Source organism: Neltuma alba, unplaced genomic scaffold (genome assembly GCF_004799145.2).
Source record: "Neltuma alba isolate B1F8T4 unplaced genomic scaffold, ASM479914v2 tig00010229_pilon, whole genome shotgun sequence".
Lineage (NCBI taxonomy): Eukaryota > Viridiplantae > Streptophyta > Magnoliopsida > Fabales > Fabaceae > Neltuma > Neltuma alba.
The window spans coordinates 1-26,559 of NW_021635161.1; the positions used below are offsets into that span (position 1 = coordinate 1).

At 34.2% G+C, this 26,559-nt stretch overlaps 1 protein-coding gene, 2 non-coding genes and 2 pseudogenes across 7 annotated transcripts; 4 read left to right on the forward strand and 1 right to left on the reverse strand.

Annotated features, from left to right (window-relative positions):
* Nucleotides 1-5,859: 5,859 nt before the first annotated feature.
* Nucleotides 5,860-10,843, forward strand: LOC114755010 (glyceraldehyde-3-phosphate dehydrogenase GAPCP1, chloroplastic-like; annotated as a pseudogene).
* Nucleotides 10,844-12,551: 1,708 nt separating this feature from the next.
* On the forward strand, nt 12,552-12,631 carry LOC114755070 (small nucleolar RNA snoR117). Its single transcript, XR_003741274.1, has one exon. It is a non-coding gene; the product is annotated as a small nucleolar RNA snoR117 (small nucleolar RNA).
* Nucleotides 12,632-12,705: 74 nt separating this feature from the next.
* LOC114755068 (small nucleolar RNA snoR116) lies at nt 12,706-12,792 on the forward strand. The gene has a single exon (XR_003741273.1). It is a non-coding gene; the product is annotated as a small nucleolar RNA snoR116 (small nucleolar RNA).
* Nucleotides 12,793-17,362: 4,570 nt separating this feature from the next.
* LOC114754954 (uncharacterized) lies at nt 17,363-18,729 on the forward strand (annotated as a pseudogene).
* Nucleotides 18,730-19,898: 1,169 nt separating this feature from the next.
* LOC114755016 (putative cyclin-B3-1) lies at nt 19,899-26,504 on the reverse strand. Of its 5 annotated transcripts, none has more exons than XM_028943887.1 (23): nt 26,313-26,504; nt 26,162-26,219; nt 25,979-26,045; nt 25,857-25,889; nt 25,559-25,616; nt 25,376-25,424; nt 25,184-25,274; nt 24,930-24,987; nt 24,382-24,439; nt 24,218-24,296; nt 24,083-24,118; nt 23,954-24,008; nt 23,761-23,809; nt 23,583-23,676; nt 23,198-23,258; nt 22,436-22,708; nt 22,237-22,359; nt 21,980-22,069; nt 21,696-21,857; nt 21,537-21,596; nt 21,101-21,199; nt 20,435-20,613; nt 19,899-20,258 (listed from the first exon to the last, which is right to left on the reverse strand). In XM_028943887.1, the coding sequence occupies exons 1-23, from the start codon at nt 26,325-26,327 to the stop codon at nt 20,120-20,122; spliced, it is 1,986 nt and encodes a 661-aa protein (XP_028799720.1). In that variant the 5' UTR covers nt 26,328-26,504; the 3' UTR covers nt 19,899-20,119. The 5 variants fall into 5 exon arrangements, with proteins under 5 accessions (XP_028799720.1, XP_028799723.1, XP_028799721.1 ...); XM_028943888.1 differs by having other exon boundaries at nt 19,936-20,258; nt 24,218-24,299; nt 26,162-26,192; nt 26,313-26,503; XM_028943886.1 differs by having other exon boundaries at nt 19,936-20,258; nt 24,218-24,299; nt 26,313-26,503.
* Between the last annotated feature and the right edge of the window lie 55 nt (nt 26,505-26,559).

The window sequence follows — 26,559 nt, forward strand, 5'->3', positions numbered from 1 at the left end:
AAAAGGGTATTGCTGAAATTCTGAATTCTGGAGAGTGGGGAGGATGATGAACAAAAGGCATATTCCTTTACATGGCCTGTCATATTCCTCGGAAGTCAAAATCGTTACGAGCGTTCATGCGGATTGATCCACCGCTCGGGTCAAAAAAAAAAGGATAATAGAATTACAATGAGATTCCCAAGTAATTAAAAAAAGTCTCAAAGGTTGTCATTCTCACTGTAAGACTTGTTATTATAGGCTGTTCAGGTTGTTATTTGGGACTTTGTGGTGATTATTTCTCTTGTGTGGGACGGAATGTAATTCTCCCAAAGATAAAAAGGGATTGATCCCGCCGCATCCACCTCCATGTCACGTGATTTGACGCCCCTCTCGCTCTGTTTTTATTGGGTTTGGCAATACGAAGAAGAAAAGAATTATCTTTGAGAAAATTACAATAAGATAAAAAAATAATTATAAAATAAATATTAAAACCGTCACTTTTTATTTTAAAATTTTTTATTATTATTAAAAAAAATTAATAATTATTTTTTTTTGGAATCTCACTGTAATTTTTTCATTATTTTTTGATTAATTCAAGTTAAAATATTAAACATATATTATAAAAGTTTGTTTGAAATGATTTAAAATTAACTATTAATCATATTTATAAAATATGAAGTAAAAATTTAAAATGAGTTTTATCTCGATTTATGTTAAAGTATTTATAAATATTTTTTAGGAAGTGTTTGATTACCATTTTAGAACTAATTTTATAATATACAAAGTAAATAAGTAAAAAAAATTATCTTATGAAATTATTTTTTAATTGATTCTAGGAGGCATTCAAATCACATGCACAAACAAGCCCTAAAACTTTTAAACTTAAGCTTTATTAAGAGATCCAAGGAATTCGAGAGTGAGAGTAATTTTTTTAAAATAAAAGTCCCCCCTGCTTACCTCTTATTTTATTATTATGTTTTAGACCTATGTAAACTAAATTTGAATTGTTTTTATATTTCTATAAATTCAAATAATTAAATTAACTCAGAAATTTATAAAAGTAAATATATAATATAATTTATATAATTATTTTATCAAATATGAAATTAAGTTCACAGAACAAAACTAGCCGATGTTAAAATTAAGTGTAAAATAATACTCTTTCAATCTTTAATATAAGACATATTTACAATGTAAAAAGTAATTTGTTATTAAAATTAAATTTTAAAAAAGCCAACCAACTCATAACAATTTACAAGTTGAAAGTTTTTGTGCTTCTTTGGAATAACTATAAGATTATTTAAAAATAACTTTTTAATTGTAATTAACAGAAAAGAATTTGTCTTGACTTATATGAATATACGTATAAACACTTAATATAAACAACTGCAAACAAGACTAATTGAAAAAAGTTTCATGAAAATGAGTTATCGTTTTATGAACCCAAACCGTCACAAATGGGCTAGTTAAACCCAATTTATCTTTATTTTAATCATCAAATGAAGAAATATTATACGAAAACACTTTTTTTTTTTATGTGTTTTCAGTTTTTTGTTTCAATATATTACTCTTCCAATTTAAATACAAAACTTATTTTATAATATAATTTATATTATAAAATATGTTTCTATATTTAGAATTGGACAGGTATAAGTTTGTTTTTTGCATGTAACAGAATTAAAAAAAAAAGGCAAGATCAAATTGTGGGCTTTTTTACTCACATGCTATAAACAGTAAAAATAATTACCAAGATGTTATAAGATGAAAAATTTATATCAAAATGTTACAACAGAAATCTTTTACGCTGAGAACGATTTTGAATTTGCAAAGAAATCGTTCAGCACAAGATGAATTTGTCTTTCATGTGATTTGGCATTTATTTTTTTAATAAAATAAAAATTAAAATCGGTTCCCTTAACGAGCGATTTCAGCTTCACCTCTGACACCTATTTTCATTACTATTTCGCACATTTTCCTCTGCCTACACACTTCTTATCATCTATTCTCCATCTTTTTTTTTTTTGAAATCATTTTTTCTTTATATTTTTTCATCATCAATAGTAATGACTAATCTCCTCATACCATAAACTTCTTAAAGAGCTTTGGTGTTAGCTATAAAACCCTCTCCATACACACTGTCAGGGATTGAACCCTGACTAGATACTTAAAAATCCAGCTAAGTGCAAACTGTGCTAGGCCCCATAGTTAATTTTTATTTTAATTTTTGGTCCTTCATATTAATTATGATTTTTAAGATCCGTCTTAATAAATACTAACTATTCCTTTGGTTCTTAATAGAAAATCCACTTTATAGTATAATTTACACTACAAAATAAATTTTATATTTTGGTCTTGAGGGGTTTTTTTTAAGGTCATTCTCCTTAATTTTTCCTAAAAAAACAGTCCTATTTTTCGGCCATTCATATATAAAAACATCCCTTTTGTTTTAAAAAATTATATCAACTTCTTTTAAAATTAAAATACATATTACGCAAACTTTCCTGATTATTATTGTATAATTCTTATATGGACCATGCCTTGTACAAGATGGGATGAAAATAAATATGAAATGGTTCATCAAAATAAAATTATTTTAAGAGAAGAGGATGAGGGGGGCGCGTTTTTCTGCGAATTAATTAATAACCCAAAAAATAAAGAAAAAAATGATTTGAAAAAAAGAAAAAGAAAGTGGAGAATAGATGATAAGAAGCGTAGAGGCGGAGGAAAAATGTGGAAAATAGCAGTGAAAATAAGTGTTAGAGGTAAAGCTAAAATCGTTCATTGAGGGAACTGATTTCAGTTTTTTTATTTTATTAAAAAAATAAATGTCAAATCATATGAAAGGCAAATTCAGCTAGCGCTGAACGATTTTTCTGCAAATCCAAAATCATTCTCACCATGAACTATTTCTTCTGCGGCATTTTGGTAAAAAAATTTCATCTGGTAGCATCTTGGAAATTATTATCACTGTTTATAGCATCCGGATTAAAAAGCCTCAAATTGTGAGCTGTGTCAGAGAGAAGAATGTTGGATTCTACGATGCTCATGAAGGTTGCTTGATCTTCAGGCAAAAAATAAATAAATAAATAAAGGGTTGCTTGATCTTCTTGTACACACCGAGCCTACTTTGAACCAGCCGAATCCTTTTAACTTTTTTATATGCCTGGCGCCTCCTCTCCTCCCCCCCCCTTTTTTTTCCCTTTGTTCCTCTTCACAAGTAGGGGCATTCTTGTAAATAAATTATTATCATTAACAGTAGTAACAACAACGCAGCTTCTTAATATAAAAAATTAGTTAACTAATTTGAGTAGATTAAAAAAATTAGTTAATTTAGTTATTTATAATAAATAAGCGTTGTCTTTTTTAAAATATTCTTGCTAATTATTGGTTAGAACTACTATTATTGTAAAGACATCTTAAAAAAAGATAAATATAAGAAACAAAATAGATTGAAGTATTATATTAGAATGAAATAAAAATAAAAAGAGTTCTTATATTAAATACCGGACCTGGCATTCCTACCTTATGCTTTCCACACTTCAAAAATGTTTTTGTGTGTATAAATAATAAAAATTATTCTAATAACTCTTGGATGATATTGTTACGTTTTGAGACAAGAGTTAAATAAATTATATATTTTCTTTTGAATAATTTAAGTTGTACCAAATGCCATTTCGCGTGACCAATTCTGGAGTTGATGTTTTTGGCCAATAATTGATAGTTGGGTATTTTTTTTTTGGGTTTAATATTTAATGTTTAAGTTTTTCTAAAATTATATTTTATAATAAAAATGGGTAATAAATTTAGAATTTTCTTCTTGCTAAGGCCAAACGTGTGGAAAATTGCCAGATACCTGACGTTGAAAGCGGGAAGTGGGGGGCCTGGGGACAAAGTGACGATCTGAAAACGAGAAAAATCCAAGACAACGAAATCAATTTGAGCATAATTATATTTAAAGTAGTATTTGACAATCATATATTAATATTCTTCCATTGTTACATTTAAAATTATTTCAACTAATGCTACATACAATTTTTAAATTAAAATTATAAAGCATAAATTTTAATCCAAAACTTAACCTTGAATTCCAATTCTTTTACAGTATTTAAAATATTTTAAAATTAAATACTTTAGCATAAAATTTTTTTAACTCAATTGATCAAGACTCCCCCCGACTCTAAATATGATGTCATGTTATTGTTAACTCGTACAATCTAAAAGAGAGATAAGTTGGTTATTTGCATTAAAATACAAAAAAAAATTATAATAGTTTTATGGAAATTTTTTTTAATATTTAATTATTAAAATTAGCATACCGATATAAAATACATCAATTAAAAATGTATTATAAAAAAGTAAAAAGCAGTTAAACTTATTTATTAAAAAATAATTGTGCAAGAATATTTAGAATTTGTTTAAGAACATGTGTAATCTATTTTCAGTGAGTAATACTATTCTTTAACCATGTGCAACCTTGTATTTTAATTATGTGCAAAATAAAAACATTTGCGCATAATAGAAAATAATCAAAATATGTTACACATAGCTATTGGTAAATTACTCATAATTAAAGAAGAATTATACTACTCTATTTCTTATTATAAGATCTTTTTAACTAAATTATATGGTTTAAAAAAATAGTTAAAAGTAATTAATATGTAGCAAATGCAGTTTCTTTTATAAATATACTTATTATAAATGTGAGAAAGTAATAGTGAAATAAATGAAAAAGAGAATGTATTAAATATAATGAATTAAGGATAAAATAAGTAATATTGTATTAACTATTTAGACAAACTAAAAAAAATATTATAACAAAAACAAACTGATTCAAAAAATTAGATCTTATAATAAGAAATGGAGAGAGAATATGCTAAAAATGAGATACATCCATTTAAAGATTGGGTCTTGGATACATTTCCACAATTAATTTCCTAATTTTTCCATAATCTTTTTTCATTTTCTGGGAGGGTCGGAACCTCTGACTCTCTGAGTAGCCCTCTCCGCAGATCACGTGGTGACAAACACCCTTTACGCAACTCTCTTGGAGAATCCAGAAAGGCTCCGCTGCTCATGCCCTCACCATATCTACCTCTGCATCCTCATCTCATCACATCAAAACCACCGTCATTGGGTCCACTCGACATCTGGAGGCTGGAGCTATGGTTTTTTTTTTTCCAATCCAGAATTTGCAATGAGGCTATATTATTTAAAATTTAAAACTGATAAATAATACGATATGACTCACTTAAAATTTCACAAGAAATACGCCTCAATCTAATTTTTAAATAATGACTACTTTTTTGTGTATAATTTGAGTTTAGATGTGGTTTGTAAAATTGTAAGTAATGATATTTTATCGTGAGAGAACATGTTGACTTGTTAACTACATTAAAATAAATAAAATGAACTAGTAAGAGTTAATCTGGTTAGTAATAAGTCAACTCATAATTTATAAGATTATAAATTTAAATTTAGTTTCCAATGTGAGAATTTTATTAATTGGAAATTTGTAAATATCTCTGAAAGTATTTTTTAAACTTGAAGACATGTCCTAATCATATGACTTCCAAACCCAACTCATCTAAATTTTAATTTTACAAAAAAAAAATAATAAAATGAAAAGACATATTTTTAAAAACTGTGAAGATTATAAGAAGCAAAGATGTAATTATGTAAATATAAAATGGATAAAGCACGCATTATTGGCGCAAATGAAAATGATTACATAATAAAATATGACCATTTGGTTTTGTCCTTGTCCAATTTACCCTCGCTTGCAGAGGATACTAGCCCTTATACCAAAGTGGTTTTGTCGGTGTAGAGAGAGGAGGGGAGAGGGGGGAGAGGGGGAGGTGGTAATAGTTACATTCATAGGAAGCTCCGGTGGCATTTAAAAGGAGAAGCCACGCCCGGAAGAAGCAGTGCAAGCGAATTCGGAGCAAACCTTTGTCTTTCCCTTCTCCGGCCTTCGTCTAGGGCTTTTGCTTCTCCTCTCCAATGGCTGCATCTTCTCTCCTGAGATCTGCGCTTGTCTCTCCATCCGCTGACCTCTCACCTTCTTCCTCTCATGGCTTCAAGGTCTCCTTCTCTCTTTCTCTAACCTGTCAACCCTGTTCTTCACTCGTTTCATATGCATACGTCCATTGAGGATTTTTGCGCCACGTTAGATTTTCGTATTTTATTTTGTTTTTCTGGTTTTTAAACTAGCTTTTGTGTTTGTTTGTTTGTTTGTTTGTTTTGACTTTTGAGCTTGGAAGAAGGGGAATAAGATGGAATATGACATATTGTTTGAACTTCAGATGTAAATTTTAATATTTGTAGTGGTCTTTGGTGTCTTAATACGTGTATTTGTGACGGTCTTTGGTGACTCGTACGTGTCTTGCTTTGATTCAAGAAGTGCTGCAAAGCTTCGTGAGCTAAACTCACTAGTGAAAGTGTAATTCTGATTTGAAATGAGCGTGGCATTTCATATTGCTGTGGTTTTAGTTAACTTAAAGAAAGGACTCTTGTTGGCCTTAAAGAAAAGAAGACTCTTGCTCGGATTTTGTTTTAGACGACCGTGTTTTTGTCTATTGGCTGTTTCTTATGTTTTCCTGCACTTTTCCGAACTCTGAAGGCTTTTTTTTAAACCTTCGAACAAGACTTGAAATCACGGGCTACGATAATATCATGTCTTCTGATTAGAGATTACATTATAACTTATCGTATGCTATGATTTTACAATGTTTCCTCCATTTAAGTTTCAAATTCAAACCGATTGGTTTTTGGTGCCCTCTTCGGGTTAACTATGCAACAGGGGGAAGGGGAAGGAAGAAATAATTTTATGTGCGATGTTCTCTTTTGTGACTGTAAAAGTTGGTAAAGTAACACGTTAACTCAAAATGCCCGAGGAATTGTGAAGAAATTGAATGTCTCCCAGCTATTTTCTATTCTGATTTTTCCCTCCCCTTCCTGATTCTTTAACAGTTAAACTGAGTTTATTTTTAAAAGGTAGGTGCTTGTTTCCCTGGTAGTTTCAGGGTTGTTATATCCTTTCCATAACATCTTGCTTACTTATTTATCATTCAGGTGTCATGCCATGCATCGAGTTGCAACCTAAAATCTAAAAGTTTACAATCTAGCTTATTTGGAACTTCACTCCCAGCTGAATCACTAGTCCTACGGTTGAGTTGCTCAAACTTTTGATTCAGTGCAGATATTCTTTTTCTCCTTTTCTTTTCGTTTTTTTTAGTTGTTCTGACCTTTTATTATTGTGGGATCATGAAATATTATAATTTTCTCAGAAACTCCTATGCCAGAATTATCCAGCCATCAAAGCCACAGCTACTGAAATCCCAGTCCCTCTGCAGAGTATGAATAATGCTTATCTTATGTATATAATAGGTTAATTTACGGGCAGCAATTTTATTGTTACTCTTGGTTGTTTTGTTTTGTTTAGAATCAAGGAGCGGAGCGAAGATTAGAGTTGGAATTAATGGTAAGTTTCCAGTCATTTATGTCCTGTCCCCATTTCAAATTTTCATTCACTCGTGGAGTTTAGAAAAATGGATGTAGAAGGAGTGACTTTGTCCTCTGATTGATTTTTAGTTTCAGTCTAATAATCTCATTAGATGCCAGAAAGGTGGAATTAATTTTCTTAGTTATTATGAAGTTTTATCTCGTCGAATTTGAAACCTATGTACTTGATGCTTTCTATACCACGCTTCTGTTTGCATAGGAAGTCTCATTTTTCCTACAACAATGGTTCTTTTTGACAAAATACATTATCTCTGATGTGTATTTTGGATCCTGTTTGCAATAATGTCACATAATAAATTCATGCAACTACCTCACTCTTGTGCTCAATGGAACTGCTGCCGTTTATGACAGTGACATCTGAATCTGAAAGTTCCTGAACCATTGAATTTTCTGAAGATGAAATTGGAAACCCACTCATTTTTGGGCATTGTTTTGGTGAAATCTAAGTTGTAGAGTTTTCGTGCTTTGGAATATGCAGTTTACTTGGCCAGAAAACATACTCCGCAAGTTTATGTCAGTTTGGTTCCAGAAAGAACCCATATTTTCTTGCTGGAATTGCAGGTTTTGGGAGAATTGGAAGGTTGGTTTTGCGTATAGCTACTTCAAGGGATGATATTGAAGTTGTAGCGATTAATGATCCTTTTATCGATGCCAAATATATGGTATGTATGTGTAAATGCTTTGTTAATATTGCTTATATGAATATATGCACCATCTCCTAGTGACGCATGTTATATTTTAGTTAATCCGTATCAGTATAAAACTCTAGTTGATAAATGATTGATAAAACCCTGAACTACATTGAGTAGTGTAGATGACATAGTCTGATTTACGTTAATCTTTTGCAGTAGTATAATAATGTATGGATTATTCAACTTCACGTGAGACCTTTGTATTTCTTTTAATTCGTAAAGGGCTTTCATAAACCATTGATCAATGCTGGATTTTTTCCACCTTAAGCCCCCCCGATGTTCAAAGTTAATTGATGCTAGGAGCAACTGTTGGTTTTTATTATCAGTGCTGACAAGCACTCTGGGTTTACTTCTCCTTCCTCCCGCGCGGGGGTAGTCAGATTATTATAATGGTTTTGAATTTATATCAAGTGTTAACCCAACTAGGACTGGGGGTTTGGCGATAAATTGCATGTGCACTGTATAACTGGAGAAGTTATAATGCTTGGGAGACCTTATTGCGACTGTTGTTGTTCTTCTTTCTTTGTTAATTTGTCTTTATTATCTTTTAGTTTTATTTTCTTTTTTGTCTATATTTATTTTTTCCTTCTTTCAGGCTTATATGCTTAAGTATGATTCTACTCATGGACCGTTCAAGGGGACAATTGATATTTTGGATGAATCTACTTTGAAAATTAATGGGAAGCAGATTAAAGTTGTGAGCAAAAGGTGTGTAGAATTCTAATGATTGAAATACATGTCAGGAACATGTGTATTACTACTTGCTTGACCACAATACTTCAAATTTGCGTTAACATGTATACACGCCTTATTTCTTGATGCAGAGACCCTGCAGAGATCCCCTGGGTGAATTTGAGGCTGATTTTGTTGTTGAGTCATCGGGAGTATTTACAACAATGGGGAAAGCTTCAGCACATTTAAAGGTCGCTATCTCATTTATTTGTAATTCAAGTGTTCTATATGACCCTTGTCCCTCGTCGATTCTTTCTAGCTTCATTTGCTTTCTGTTATGGTACTCTGTAGGGTGGTGCCAAGAAAGTTGTAATTTCAGCTCCATCTGCTGATGCTCCAATGTTTGTGGTGGGAGTGAATGAGAAAATATACAAGCAAACATGGACATTGTGTCCAATGCAAGCTGTACTACAAATTGTCTTGCTCCTCTTGCCAAGGTTTCATTACATCCTGTGGTAGCAAGCTATATTAAACTTGTGCTGTTTTGTGATATAATCTTGATGGATTTGCATGCCCTAGGTTAAGCGTGATATAGTTCAATGGTAGAAAAGCCTACAACGTCTAGGTCTTGGGGTAGATCCTCCTTTTAAACGTGAAGGAGAAGGGTAAGTTCAAGGGTTCAATAGTATTAGAAATTAGAATGCTTTGTGACTAATCCAGAAAGAAAAGAGATATCTATAATGTGTCATAATTCATACCTTTTTTCTGACCTTCAACTTATATACAAGGCCCTGTTTCATTCTCTTGCCATGCGGGTATGTCATATATTTACCATCTTTTAGGTGGTTCATGAGGAGTTTGGCATACTTGAAGGCCTGATGACAACTGTACATGCTACAACAGGTATCCTCTGCACACTTGCCACTCCCCCCCCCCCCCACTTTTTTGTTTTAAAGGTTGGGAGGAGGAGGGTGTTAAACCATTTCCTGGTATGCTGACTTGGTACGCGTGGCATGATAATTCTATTCATTGTCCAGCAACACAAAAGACTGTAGATGGCCCTCTATGAAGGATTGGCGTGGAGGACGAGGAGCTGGTCAAAACATAATTCCAAGTTCAACTGGTGCAGCGAAAGTAAGAGATTGACGAGGAGGTCTTCAAATTTTTAGGTATTGTATCCTTAATTGTTAAAGGTTATTAATGAGTTCAGTTTTTATGAAATCATAGGCTGTTGGGAAAGTTCTTCCTGACCTTAATGGGAAGCTCACTGGGATGGCATTCGGGTCCCGACCCCCAACGTTTCTGTTGTAGACTTGACTGTTCGGCTTCAGAAGAGTGCTTCCTATGAAGCTATCAAAGCAGCAGTCAAGTATGCCATAATTTATCTGCTTTTGATTCCAGAATCAACTCCAGTTGGCTTTCTGGCTAATTATTCTGTTGATTATTATCTCAGGCATGCTTCGGAGGGACCAATGAAAGGCATTCTTGGATACACTGACGAGGATGTTGTCTCCAATGACTTCATTGGTGATCCAAGGTAAAATTTCTTCGATTACCTTATTTTGATATTGATCAATTATTATATGAGCTTCCTGAAGAGATGAACTCTCTTGATGCGTTTAACATCTTATGCATCTGAAACCAAAACCAACCCCCCCCCCCAAAAAAAATATTTTATTCTCAGTTTACAAGTGAGGCATCATTTTAAAAAAAAAAAAAGTAGTAGTACGGATTTGAATGAATTCATCAGGGAAGTGCTCAAAATATTAATATCCTAAATCAAATATGACAACCCTCCATTATCTTTCTGTTAGTTGAAACAGGATTTCAAAAGTTGTGATACTCTTAATAAAGATTTGTTGTATGAGTGGCTTATCATATATCATCGACTTGATTTAACAGGTCGAGTATTTTGACGCTAAAGCCGGGATTGGGCTTAGCGCATCTTTCATGAAGCTGATTTCTTGGTATGACAACGAGTGGGGGACAGGTATTGTCTTTACACTAATGCGGTTGTGTTCGACAGCATGACATGATGTTTTGCGCTTGAAATTGTGTCGCGCTGACTTCATTTCATCATGTTAACCATATTCAAAAGCAAAAAGGGACCTTTTATTTAATCTTACTAACTTGCGATTGGTGGGTGACCGCTTTGTGTTTTGCAGCAACCGAGTGCTGGACCTGGTAGAGCACATGGCTTTGGTGGGAGCCCACAGCTGAAAACAAAACCATTACAGTACAGTTTGACGCCGGATATTTATTTAAAGTCTCGATTAGTTAGGTTACATGGTCTCAGGTTTTGGTTTTGATAATAACTTGTAATAATGCGATGTTAAGCATCACTTCTACATACGCTGAGAAAGAAATAAAGACGTGAGTTCATCCTGGTTACACGGTCGACTGGAATTCGGTTTCATATGCGGCCTTGAGAGATTCATTTCACAGCCCTGGCATTTTAAGAATGACTGATTTACGCTGTTCGTTGGCATAAGTTATACAAATCTCAGATCACTGGGACCAGGCGTTTTTATACAAATCTCAGGATTAGTAACAATCAGTGATGGATAATAATAGCTAAATTTCAAGATGAAAGAAAAGTCTGACTCAAGTCTCTGCATCTCGTCTTTTATACAACAGGATTGTATGTAATCGTCTTTCATGTGATCGAACCCGGCTCTTTATGATGATCAACACCAAGGAAGGATAATGAATGTGGAGTCTGTCAGACGCGCTCCCCTTGATGTGTACGAGAATGTTTCTTCTTGGATTCAGCTGATTAACATCAATAACGTTGGTGCTCTTTGCTGCTGTTTCTTGGTTTTTCTATGCCACTTCTAAGGCTCGTTTATATTTGACGCTCTTTGGTAGAAAATGAGAATGGTTTTGTGTGGCCTCCCTAGGTAGTGCCCACGAACAAGTGAATTAATGTATGATGGCGATGATGATCTTGTACTGTTTCGGATGATGAAACCATGCCATCGAACTCAGGTGTGAGAAGGACAACTTGCCAAAACAGAGCAGACAAGGAGGAGCTCACTGGATAGCAGATCAATCCCACAAATCTTGATCAGTGAAGTATATGACTCAGGCGTTTTTGATAAATCTTGATCACGCACAGAATGTTGAGCGCAGTAACCATATACCCAAAAAAAAAAAAAAAGCGGTCGAAGAATCATGATTTATAATTATATTTAATTGTAATTGAAAATTTTAAATATATTAATGATTAAGAAAAAAAATTTTCATTAATATTTATAAATGATTAATTCTATTATATTCCCAAAAATTATAAAAATCATCTTTGAAATATTATAGAGTTCTCATTGAGAAATCATTTTTTGTTTAAAAAAAAAACTATCATTACTAGAAAATATTAATAATTAATGGCACGTTTTCATCGCTGGCCCCAAGTGCATACACTCGATGCTGGTACAAACTCAATGGGAAACCTAAAAGATTTAGTGATTGGGTTTGAAGATGGGATGTTATTGAGGCCCAAGCCCAAACCTCAAATTAGGGTTTCCCTTGTTCCTCCCTCTTTCCCTCCCCATTTCTATCTATTTAAGCCTCCTATTGGCAACCTCCTTCACCGATTCGATTCTGCATCAGGTTTTTATCCTTCTTTACTTCTTCGATTAGTGTTCTTCTCTTCTTTCTTCAATTTCTTCGTATTTTTAATTCCTCCGTGGCCTGTGATGCCCAATCATTTGTCCGTACCATCTGAGAATTCTCTCTGAAGCATTCTTTAACTATTCAATCTGAGGCCTGCTTTCGTTCTCCTCATATTTACGTTTCTGACTTCAAATTTTCAATCTTTTGTTTCTTCTTTTGCGACGACAATTGGTGGCGGTGATGAATGATATATACCATCAAACTATGAAAGCTCTGTTGTGGGTTTGTTGATGTTATCTCAATCATTGCTGAGCCTTCCTTTATGTCGTTTTTTTCAAAACTGATCTTTGTGAATTCTGAGTTTCTGTAAAGAATAAGGCAACAAATTAGAGTCTCTGATTCGCTTGTTCAATAGCGCTTTCAGTGCTGTACGTTGCCGATAAAGATGTGGAGCTGAGATTCTGGCATTTGCCTTTCCATAAGGCTCATGCATTCAGATGTTCCTATATTTTAGTTGTCTTCGTTTTATATTTGTCGAAGAATTTCATAGTCGTATTAGAAAAAAGAATGAATCTTTATTTCACTGTAAAACTATTTCTTTTTGACGAGATTCGGATTAGATCTTCAACTAGGGCTTGTCTTTGCTCTGCAATCCAAGCCATATTGAGCTTTGTCCATGTGTGAATAATATTCAGTTCACAGACAAGAAGAGCAAAATCTTATTAAAACCAAACTGATGGAGTTGCTGAGACACTTTTTGAAGTCATGAGGATTGAAAATGGGAAGGAACAAAATTCCATAAATGAAGATGAAGTAGTAGTAAAAAACACTCATATGGACCGCGATGTTTTGTTTGTGAAAGTTTATCGCAGCAAAACCGACCAGATCTCAATCCAGAGCAAATGAATTGAAGTTTGGGATTCATCTCAAATTTATATACATTAATGGTCTGATTTCGAATTATTAGAAGGTGGAGTACTGGAGTGTCATCAAATTGTCTTAATAATTAATTACCATGAATTTCCCTCCCAACTCTTATGAACGGCTCACTGCAAGTTCTTCAAGATATTACGACGGATTGATGGGGCATAACGAGCTTCCTGAGAATCAGACGCTTACGCCATAATTCTCTTGAAACGAAATTGAAGGGTGGAGTTAGATCTTCGAGGAAATTGAGGAGAACATAGTGGGGGCACGACTACCTTCCAGACAATGAGGGGGTCGTTGGGGTGGCCATTAAAAACACTTATTTTATATTATTTTATCCTATTTATAAGTTATTTTTAATGTGTTTCACACAAATAAAAAAAATTTAAATTTTTTTAAAATTTAATAATTTTTTTAATTTTATTCTTATTTAATATCTATTATATTTTTTGTCTTTGATGAAAAAAATATTTTCTCTCTCTTTCTTATGATTATAAGCCAAGACAAAATCGCTATTAAAGCTGATCATTATGCAGCCTAAAAAGAAACCGGTTTGAACATCTTGAGCTTCAATATGCTCAAATCCATGAAGGCAGAGCCGCAGAGGCACTTAATGATATCAGTCTATCAGATCTATTATGCCTGGAAGAACTAGTCCCTCGTCCCTTTTTCCACGTGATTGAGCCCCAGCTTATAATCAACACAAAGTGCCTGTTTGGTTCATTGAATGTGCAGTAATGAAATGGAGTGTAATGGAAAGGAATGGAATGCAATGCAATATGCATTACATGACTGTGTTTGGTACGCTCTACAATGGAGTTTAATATTTTGATTTAATTAAATTTAAATAAGCGCGTAAGGACAAAAATATCCCTAATAGAGAAAACTCTCTCCCATCCACCAGTTGTCCTCCTCCCCTTGTCCACCATCGGCCCAACAAAATCACAATCGTGGCTTTAGATTTTGAATAGGAAAAATTTTGGGTTTGAGAAAACTCTTCACAACCTTCATTTGTCCCCTTTGTGGCTTTGGATCTGGAAGAGCAACCGTGGTCTTCAGATTTGAGCAAATTCTTCATGGATAAGAAGGACGATGTGGTTCTCGTTTATGCGATAACGTGCTGCCAATGACGGCTGTCAGTGGTGAGGAGAAGCATACAGGTGAAGATTGCTTTCGATGTGGTTTGAAGGTTGAAGCTACACCATGACAAGGATGAAGGGTAGGAAAGTCAAGAGTGGATTCTGAGTGGTGGTAATGGGGATTACATAGGTTTTTTAATGTAATCCCTATTACTGGATTTAAGGGAATCATAATGCTATCATGTAATACCCATTACACTATTTTTGACCAACCAAACATCGGAAATGTGGGGATGCATTAGGATTACATGTATTTCCCATTTATGTAATCCAACCAAACAGGCTAAAAAACTCCTATCTATGTTGACTCCGTTTGTCATGTTTTCAAGTCTTAAATTAGCTTCATCGACTCAATTATATTGCCGTATTCTTTTTGAAAAAATCCCAAGATAAAGCCTTTCGAATATACATAATTTTAGATTGGGTCCTGGAATTATGTAAATGACAGAAAGGGTTAATGACCCAATCTGTCATTTCTAAAATTAAGAATAATTGACAATTTTGTCCTGATTAAATAAAAGTGAGTAGTTATTATCTAAACGAATCTAGGTAACGTTTATACTATTCTAGTGATTATATGATTAGTTATAGTTAATAACAAGGCATCTTCTCATGGGGCATTCTTGACTACGAAAAAGCGAATAGTTATTCTTTACACAAATCTAGGTAACGCTTAAACCTTTATAGTGACTCCTTAAATTATTATAGTGAATGAATACAAATGAAAGTAAAAGTGAGTAGTTATTCTCTAAACAAATCTAGGTAATGCTTATACTGTTCTAGTGATCACATAATTAGTTGTAGTTAATAACAAGTCACCTTTTTATGGGGCATTCCTGACTACAAAAAAATAAATAGTTATTTTTTACATAAATCTAGGTAACACCTAAACCTTTGTAGTAATTCCTTAAATTATTGTAGTGAATGAATACAAATGAAGACAAAATTGTTAATTGCTCTTAATTTTAGAAATGACAGATTGGGTCATTGACCCTTTCTGTCATTTAGACAATTCCAGGACCCAATATGAAATTATGTATATTCAAATGGCTTTATCTGGAATTTTCCCATTCTTTTTTACTTTTTCAATAAATGTTGAATAATATTATTTTAACAGAAAACTACAACTCCAAACATGAAAAGCCTAAAAGCTAACCTGAGCAGAGCAACTAACAACTGGTCGTTTGGCCAAGTGGTGTGTGCGTGTGGGGTGTGTGCATTGTGGGTTCGATCCCGCCCCTTGTAAGAAAAAAAAAAAGATACAAAATTTTTCTACAAGATCGTGAGCAAGTTTAGCCAGGTGATCAACTATGGTATTACTATCTCTAGAAACATTTAATTACAATCTGTTATAAATAAAAAAAAATATAGAGAAGAATCATACAGAGAGGAAAGAGGATCAACAAGAGAGAGTATTTCTATTCCATTCAAAAGTACTTAATATATTATACATGGTCTCTATTTTATAGGCCACAACTTTATACTTTCAATAGAATCTAATGAGAGATATATGAACATCCACAAAGATATTATTATACTCACAAACACATCCACAAAGATATTATTATACTCAACACCAATCTACCATTTTCTATGAGATAAATTTCTAACATTTTTAGCTATATCCTTGAAAGGGTAATTTTCATCTCAACTTTTCAAAACAAAATTAATAGTTTCAATGCAATTAGATCGAGTTTTTACTATTTGAATATGCTATTCCAGCAAAGATAAAGTCCATGAATGATTGCAGTCATTTTAACAATTGCTGGAGGGATCATTATAAGCTTGCAACTATGCCCACAGACATCACAAGACAACCATTTTGTTCAGATGTATACTCTTGTGTTATTTTCTTTCAACTTTAAACACCAATTATATATTAATAATAAGGGTAAAATGAGAAAAAGGTAATCAATGAGATTGTTGATCACTTGTATTTGAATCCAAAAATCACTTTTGAAGAGGCACTGTAATAAGGACAAAAGGGAATGGTAGGTTGTGGCATATCCTTTGTAAATATACATCATACTGCATGAGTTTTTTTTTAGATGCTTTAATATTTTTTAAAAGTTGTCCTGTTTTTTAAAGAGTTTACAAAGAATATTTGATTTTTAAATTGACAGTATTAATTAGGGGATAAATATGAAAACTTTTTTAATTTTAAGACCATTCTGATAAAGTAGCTAAACTTTTTCAGTTAAATTACTTATGTTTAAGACCATAATTGCACTACAAACTAGCTTGGGAGGTGTTTATAATTCTGAACTCTTGCTCTTGCTTATCGTAGAGTAGTTTCTCCTGTCCATTCCCTCCCCTTCAAGTCAATTGAGAGCCTTCTCTCCTGAACTAATTCACCTCTATGAGGGAAGTCTCATTCCTTTGTTCTTTTCAGCGTTTCGATGAGCACCAATCAAATTTTATTTTTGTGAAGCAAACGTCTGCCCATAAATTCAATTTTAGAAAAATAAATAATGACACACTTTTTCAACATTATTTTTCTCAACTCACCAAACGTAAGACTTATTACTGTGAGGAAAAGAAGACTCAAGGAATATGTTTTGTTGACGAGTTCTTTGTTTTCTTTTTTTTTTTTTTGCCAACTTTGTCGACAAGTTCACTTCAATAATTTTTTGCTCGTAGTTTTTGGTGTTATTGTTTTCTCGAAAAGATATTTTAAGAAAAATAATAAGAAATTCGGGTCCGATATGAAAAGGGGAAATCAACATAATGTCATGGCCACGTTCTAAGCCACTCATATCAAAACAGAAAACAAGAGCCTCATTTTGCTTCGTCCCCAGAAAGTCACAAACTTTCGAGAGAGAATCAGGACGACAAGTCTCTTCTCTTCCCTCTTTCTCCATCTTGCAGATGACTATCTAATATCTTTGGGGCAACACTGAGAAACAGAGGCCATGGCTTTTCTTCTACCTAACCTCCCTTCGTCCCTCTTACCCCAAACCAAAGCCAAAGAAAAGCCCGTCTCTCAAGCCGCGTCTCTTGCAAAACCCGTTTCTCACTACTCTTCTCTCTCTGTAGCTTCGTCTTCTTCTTCTTCTTCTTCATTGAATTGCCTCCAAACTTCCGCTGTACAGGTTGCCCAAGTTAACCCGCCCCCAGATGCTCAAGATAACAAGAATCAGAAAGACAATTTCTATATCAATCTTGGCTATGCTGTGCGGACCCTTCGTGAGGACGTCCCTCTCCTCTTCATCAAAGATCTCAATTATGAAATTTACAGGTTTTTTTCTTCTTCTTACATTTAAGTCTTTAATTTATCTACTGTGTTGTTTTGTTGTGGATAGTTTTTCCCCCTCCTCTGAGAAAGTTGGGATTTTGATCGTTTCAGGGATGACATAACATTTAAGGACCCTTTAAATACATTCACTGGGATTGAAAAGTACAAATTGATCTTCTGGGCTTTGAGGTTTCATGGCAAAATTTTGTTTCGTGAGATTGCTTTGGATGTGTATAGGATATGGCAGCCTTCAGAGAATGAGATATTGATTAGGTGGAACCTGAGGGGTGCCAAGAGTTCCGTGGGAAACCAAGGGAGAATTTCAGGGCACTTCACGTTATAAACTAGACAGAAATGGCAAAATTTATGAACACAAAGTGGACAATTTAGCATTCAATTTTCCTCAGACGCTCAAACCGGTCTCGGTTTTGGATCTGGTCACTGCATGCCCTGCAAGTCCGAACCCTACATTCTTGTGGGCTCCTGCGGATTCATACTCTTCTTCATGGATCGAGTTTTATCGGGCAGTTAAAGGAACATTGGATGAAGACGGTAGGTTGCTACCACAGGATGGTCTAGCTACATGTTCATAGTCATCTGATAGGTGATATATACAATACTATGGAATAGGTTAGGTATAATATTTGGTCAATACTCATATATTATGGGTTTTTGTTAACGTACAAGAGTGTATATAGATAGGCTGGGATGCTGAAGAGTCCTAGTTGCTCACTCTGTTAAGGAATCTCTTCATGATTGGTGAGCTCACACAGTATGACTTACATCTATATGCAATATTCTACAGGGATTCACTTCAATTCTGCCACTGTATTGAATCTTGTCATTTTCCCCCCTTTTGTTGTAGTTGAACCTTGTGGATCACACTTGTTCAGAGGAATCATATTTTCACCTGCCTTGTATTACTATAGTTAATTACCTTTTTTGTGTCCTATGCCTTGAATTCCCATGTTTGAAACCCAGCTTATGACTTTCCTAATTCATTGAGTGTGTGTGTGTGTGTGTGTGTTTCTTAAAGCGCTCATATAAATATACTGATTCAGCATATGCCTGTGGACATGTTTGCCTAAGGTATATAAATATATCTCTGCCACATCCTCTGTTATAGATTGGTTCTTGTCTTGTCTCACGTGACACATTAGGATAATATAAAATATAAAATGGGTTTGCACTCGTTTCCCTTAAACCTAGCGTTTATATCAGGAAACCTGTCTGGTTGGGTCACTTTTTTCTTGTAGAAGTTTCGATTTTCCAGCTCGTAATCTATAATGCTTTTAGTTGTTTGCCATCAAGCCTGTAAATGAGAGTGGTTTCATGGGAAAAACATACTTTGCCGAATCAGCACCATATTATTTGACTCCTTCAGGAAAAGTACTCTTGCATATAATTTTACTGAATAATCTGATAAAAAATGCTTAAGAAACTGATTATTTGTGAGTTGTTGAAGTATGTCCTGCATTTTATGTTCTCCCCCTAATAAAGTTCCTTCATTATCACGTCAGATCATCAGTTTTGCTGGTGTATATTCCATCTTGAGAAATAGCTGTGTTGGGTATCGGTTATTAGGTACAGTGGCTTTTCCAGAAAACAATGATTTTGTTTTAATTATTCTGAGTGTTTTCTTAAGCATGTTTCTACAACTCAAGGAAGAAAATATCCCGACCAAAATGGAATGAAGCAAGTCGGGGTCTTCTATGCTTCGCTTTTGTTCCCCATTTTGGGGTGCTTAAGGTGGTCGTTTCAGAGGAGGTTTTGATTTTCTTTTCTTTTGTTTTTTTAAGGGGTTTTAAATAAAAATTTGTTTAACTTAACTTTCTTAAATTTTTATATTTTTTCAAAAAAATATATAACAAGCTAGAAATGGAATGGAAGTATTATCATCAGGACGTTTTAGCTCAAAGTTCTAATGGATCAAAAGTTTGGAGTCTCCAAAATTTTTTTTTTAATGCTTCCCTTTCTTTTTTTTTTTTTAATAATAATAACGTCTGAATATCAGTTGATCAACTTGTATGTATAGTATAGACGACGTGTATCTTCAAAATTTCCAGACATCTTTAAAGTTCTGAAATAATTATACAGACATACATATATAATTGATTTAAATTTAAAAGAAGAAAAGCCCAAATTTCTTTCAACTATGAAACACTACAACAATGCCTCGAGAAGTTAGTTTTTTGTATTCAATTCCTTTTGTGGTCCATATTCATATCATATGCAGTCACATGCTATGTGGTTACAGGTTACAACATAATACAGTAATTTCTTAGTATATCACACCTATTAGGCTATTACAGAGTGATAGAATTGAAGCACAAATACACAATTCAAATCAGAGGAAGGCTGTCCAACGGTTTCAGGGCTGCAACACCACTGAGTTCAGGCCTTGAATATTTTTCATATGTAACCATGAGCTTTCCTGTTCTAGCTGATTTATGGAACTTCAATATCATCTCTGCACAATCCCTGCAAATGATTATGCAGTTAGCATAACTAGGATTACCCAGAATCATAGAAGTACCAAAACTTGGGTGAAGCTAAAATGTTAAAAGTTATCTGCTTCGTCAATTTTGATCAGAAAGTCAACAGCGAACATGAAAAGAGTGAAACTAAGTTGGGTCCAAGAGAATATAGAATCGTGCCTTAATTGGGAGACTTCATAACGAGCATGTTTCTGAAGCAACGGAGTCCACGGGGGGTTAATTTGCAGGGTGCAGCGAGCAACATAGATTGCGGATGCACATAGCAGCGAAGACTTGAATGCCAAGGCTTCATATTCAACTAGGCACAGTTCAATGAGACAGAATGCCAAATGTTCCAGCTGGGGCAAATATTCAACAAATGGTTTAGAGAACCAAACATTTTGTCCTGAATGAGAACATTAAACTACAAATAAAAGCTTTTATATCTTCATTAACTATCATCCTTCAAGCTCTAAAAAGCAACTACGTCGCAGGTCCATATATTACACACAACCTAACGCTATAAGCTGTATCACTCATTGTTTTGTGAGCAGTGCGGCTTCCAATAAATACTACCCCTAGTTCTTAATATAAGATTTACTTAACTAATTTGGGTAGATTAAAAAAACTAATTAAATTAGTTATTTGTCAAAAATATGTGTTAGTTTTTTTGAAAATACCATCTTAAAATATTTGTAGGAGCACTGCAATCTCTTGTATTAGTGATAGGAAATTGTGTGTGTGTGTATTGATGTCAATTTGACATCCTAAATTTCTGGCCAAAACAAAAATTGACACCCTAAATCGGCACCATCTGCACGGAACATTTATGCTGCATTAACATACCTTCTTGTCTGACTGAGCAGCCTTCAAAAACCTCACCATGAAAACATAAGGAGTGGGGCCATTAAGACGGAACTTCAACTTTCTAAGAATAAGCTTCTCCTGAACAGCAAAACAACTGCAGACATTAGAGTCTGGTCATGGAAACTTTAAGCCTATCCCTCAAACAGGTCTAGAAGTTCAGAAAACAGGGAAAGAAATAGAATAAGAATAATAGACAAAGCACAATTTTTACTTCTAAGGAATATATACCAACACGCAACAAATCCTTGCACGCAATTACCTGTGGTTGAATAATAGAATATGCTTTATGATTTTTTGGGGCTCTCCATTTTAGTTAAACAGACAAGCAAGCAGATTTTCTAGATCAGCATAAAGTTGAGCGAGTGACGAAGAGTCGTGCTCATAAAAAAGGCCAAAAGAAAGTAAGCTCGCATACCATTAAAAGCATTTGTTCTCTTGTATATGATTCAACTGAAATGCTTGTCAAATCGTTGACCTAAAACAGATAGAAAGAAAGGACACATTACTATCAATCCCGATAAACCAAGCAATATTTTATTCAAAAGAAACGAATGATGGAGAAACTGATTCCTACCGGAGGATGCCAAAAATCCTCATATTTTGAGGCCAGCAAAAGTGCAGTAAGACCAACTAACTGCAATTCATTCTTTTTAATTGTCACTAGAGATAGATATTGATCCAATAATGAAACGGTGAGATACAGGGTTTCCGGCATCAACTCAAATTTCAAGTGCACCTGTAAAAGCCGGAAGCGAGAAAGCAAAGGAAATGAACATGTATACCTCAGACAACGGAAAGGTAAAGGAGATAATATATTGATTTAAAGCCAGTTGAAGGTTAAGGGAAAAAGGGAAGTACTTCAATTAACCAGTTTATTAATATGCCCCGCATATGAGGTGTAATGTCTGTCTGAATTGACATGTAATTTGCCAGAGCCGAAGTTTGAGCCTGAAGATAAAAATAAATTGAGATTGGATGAATTTGACAGTGTTTAAAAAATTGTTCAAAAAAAAAATACTTCAGTTATTACTATAACTTGAGATAGGAAAATCTATCATAGCATGGAAAGGAGAAAATCAAAAAGGGATAAGCATCTTCAGGTAAGTTCATATTACCTCAGTGACCCAATAGTACCGATATATTTCATCAATATACTCAGAAACTTCTAGTTGGTTGCATTCATCGTCGATATTTGGTAGGTTATCTTGCTCAGTTATTTCACCGCTTTCCTTGAGAAGCTGTAAGATTAAGTCATTATAACTAAAATCTATATGCTAAGTGAAAGAAATGTAGCAGAACGCATTAAGCATCAACCTTAGATCTTTCCAGTAACAAAGTCGTATAAGATTTCCGACGGGTGGACTTTTTCCTTCCAATTATCTCTAACGAATTTTTTCTGGAGTTGCTGTCTCCAACAGATGGAAGCTCCCTTTCATTTGCCTCATTGGAAACCAGAGGTAAATTATTCTCATGGAGAGACAACGCAACTGTTTTATCATCCTGTGATGAAATTGCAGCAGCTGATTTGGACTTAGATTTTGAAGTCCTTGTAGCGTTAGAAGCCTTAAGTGTGGTCTTTACAAGAGGCTGCAAGCAAGGCCAAGAGCAGGTAAAATAGGTGGATACTCCAACATATTAAGAAAGATATCCGGCATTGGATATTATAGGCAGACTGGACAATAGACTTTGATCACTAAAGTGAAGATCACCATGCTTGGCAAAACTCATCACTAATCCATGTAAAACATTAAATGCAGCAGCTAACTTATCAACGTTGGCAGACTTGGACATAGAGCCAGGAGAAAAAAGAAGTTTTTTCTTTTTCTACGTTTATTCTTTCCCTTTTTATAAGTTCATATTACTCAAGGTGTATTCTCTATTTGCATACCTTAAGTTGTCTGCAAAGTTTTTCTACTTCAGTTACTATATATGGTCTAACTTTTTATGCTACATGCATTACTAGAGTGTTATGGCAGGGTAAAAATATAGAAGAGAAACTAAGCAACCAAACAAAACAAAGCACAGATGGTGGGGCAATCAAATCAGGAAAAATAGTTAAAAATACAGCTAACATACCTTGATGGACTTCCTTGAGGACGTATGTAAAACATTGGTTTTAACCCTGGCTCCCGGATTACTGCATGAAAATTATCAATTAATGACAAGCAACCTATCTTCCAGTCCCCCAATTAAAATAAGTCAAGCAAGTCAGACTTCATAGTCATCAAACTATATTGCATATCAAAAAGGAATAGTGGGCACCTAACAAAAAATAGAATAAAATAAACAGGCATACAGGCGTATCAAAAGGAATTTAAAATTATAATATAAAATTTACAAAAGCATTCTCCAAAGACCAGTGTTTGCAAAGAAAAGAAATGGTACATATGCAAAGTTGCTAGCAAACAAAACTTATACAATCCACATAAAAGCTTCAGGCGCTATTATAACTATCACTCACATATGAACATGGCCATCGGTCGCTCGAGTCTTCCTTAGATGGCTTCTTGCACTAGATAATTGGGGGCCAACTTTTCTCACTGTTTCTGCCTTGTCTGAGAAGGTAAATAGTTTAGACAACTTAACATAACTTAGTGTCATGAAATTTATAAGCGTCTATCTATATCCCAGCTTCTTACTTGGTATTCTGCTTATTTTCTCTGCAGTATCAGAACTTCTAGCATTACCCTAAAAGAAAACAGAAAAGGGTGTAAATATTTTAAAACAAAATGACAAGGATCTGAAAATCTAAATAAACCAAGTAGAAGAAGGACAAACTGTAGTGATCATATAATACAAAGATGAAATAAATTCCAAATCAACTATAACAACCTTTATGTTGCTCATGTCTTCCTTATTGACCCCCCTTGGCGCTGGTAAAGACCTCCTTCAAGAAAAGCCAAATGATGTGTCAGTCACATTTAAGTCTTAACCTATTCTGATTCTGAATAAGAAATAGACCTTGTCACTGTTGGTAAGATAGACTTCCTCACAGTCCTGAAAAAGCAAAGTACTTGAGACCTTCAATATCCAAGAACTATCTAGCATAGCATCATCATAATAATTGAGAGATAAAAGATATATGACCAGCAGTACCTGCCCTCAGTTGCAACAGATGATCTTCCGCCATTTTTATTAATCTTCTGAGCACCTAAGGGTGCCATTGAACTAGTGCCTACTGTTCACCACACAAAGGCACACATTTAAGTGATTCCTAACCAGGAAATATAGATTAAATTATCTAAGGAAAAGCAAATCACCTCTCTTGGAAGCATCTAACTGAACTTCAACTTGACTTATATTCCTTTGCAGTCTCCCCTAATATGCAGGAGGAAAAAATATATATATACAAATTCGGTAATTTATAGTTGTAGGCCTATGATTCAATCGAGTCAACCAGTAAAAAGGTGCTCTACCAAAATGATAGTAGCTTATACGCTTTTTCACAAGAGTATATAGAAACAGGAAGGGGAACAAAAGGGAAAAAAATCAATCTATGGATGAATCTCCTACTTAATAAGCATATTTTGACATGGCATATCACTTACAAAAACCGAAAAACGGGCACTCACTAACTAGAGCATTCTGCCCATTGTACATCATCACTGAATTTGTAAGACTTGCTTTCGTCACTCTTGATTTTAAAGTTCGTTAGTAGGATTCCAATTACAATTCCAGTCATTTTGTCAGTATGCAGCAATAAAAGGTTAAGTGAACCAAATATTCTGCTAAGTAACTCAATAAGAAAGAAAAGACCAACATAGATTTAAAGAAAGTTTAAACAGATATGACTAAGCAATTTTCATACCGTAAGGGACCTCCTTGAAGAGGCATCGCTTAACTTGCTGCCTGTACTGGCTAAAACCCTGGATAAGCATGTAAGAAATGAAACATCAAACAATGGAGTATATGTTCGGAGGTAAGGGAAGCAAGCGATGTTGAAGGGAGTTAAAGTCAGATAAACCAAAAATACCCATACTCAACATTACCAAAATACCCCTTCTAACATTACAAAAATACCCATACTCAATTATTTCTACCCAGAATGAAGAGGATTCTCACTTCATTTTAGAAGCATCCTGTTTAATGTTCCTGGAAGAGTTGCCTTGAATATTGCTAACATCAGCCAATGCCTTTCTCGCTTTCATATTTGCTACAAAAATAAAAATAAATAAATAAATGAAAGCGATAAATCCAATCATCAACGTGGTTCTGTCTAGATTTATTCACAGCTTTTGTCTAGTTATGGCATACCAGAACTGCCGTATATGCCACTGCTTTTCTTCATACTTATGAAGCCGCCCTTCAGCATTAAAGGTACAAAATAAGTACAACCTTGATATGGTCATCAAACGCAACCCAAACAGCAAACTCGCAGATATCTTCTGATTAGCTACCGAAGTTATAGAGTATTCAGAAAGTTCTGAGACATATTACCTTTGAATTATTGGCAGTATTCAAGATACACCCTCTGTTAGCTACCAAAGCACTCCTTCTACATAAGCCATGAAGAGATGCAAGACGTTAAACAAACAAAGTTAAATGAGGCATATTACCTTTGAATTACCGCACAGCTTTAGATCATTATTTATCAATTAGAGGAAGGGAGGAACAAACAAAATCAAATGACAACCTCTATCAGTATCACATATGATACGATTTCTTTAGAGCATAGATGTTCACTCTTTTCCTAGGGTAGCAATTCCAGATTTTTATGTAAGAAAACAAATCATACCTTGCATGCACACTGGCTTCTGTTGCAGTTTTTCTGTCAAAGGACCAAAATTAATACCCTATCATTTGCCTATAAGTGCCCAGGAAGAATGCATTTTCAATCACTAACAGAAAAATGCTTACTTGAGCTCTTCATCGCCTATTTTGAGATGCTCGATGTCCGATAAAACCTTAAAATTTCTACGGTCCACTGTTATCTCACCAGAAATTTAAAAAAGAAGCAAAAAAAATCAGTCTTGCAAAATTGCAAACTCAAAAAGGCAAGAAATCTTTAAAACAAATTATAAACACCGAATTAACAGATACCATTTTTACAAGCTTGGCCATCTTCAAAGACCTGGGTTAAACCCACTTTAGATTTTCCCTGCAACTTACGAAAATCACACAAGAAATTCGAAAAGGAAAAAAATAGCATAACCCAAAAACAAGAAATGAAATCCAAACGCATCCTGTGCACCTTAACAGCTGCCATAGCTTTCCGATAACCGCCCGCTCCTAGTGATCTAAGATTAAATGAATGTCTACAGAAACATAAGTGGAACCATTCGTTGAGGATTCGAATGGGTATTGCGAAGCTTCAGTAACAGCGGAGAAATTCAAAGAGAAAAAGAACAGTTTGTAATGTAAATGGGAGAAACGGGAAAATCTGAATACGAAAGAGCGCCTCTTGTGCCTTGGATTTGAAATGAGATGCTTTTACACTT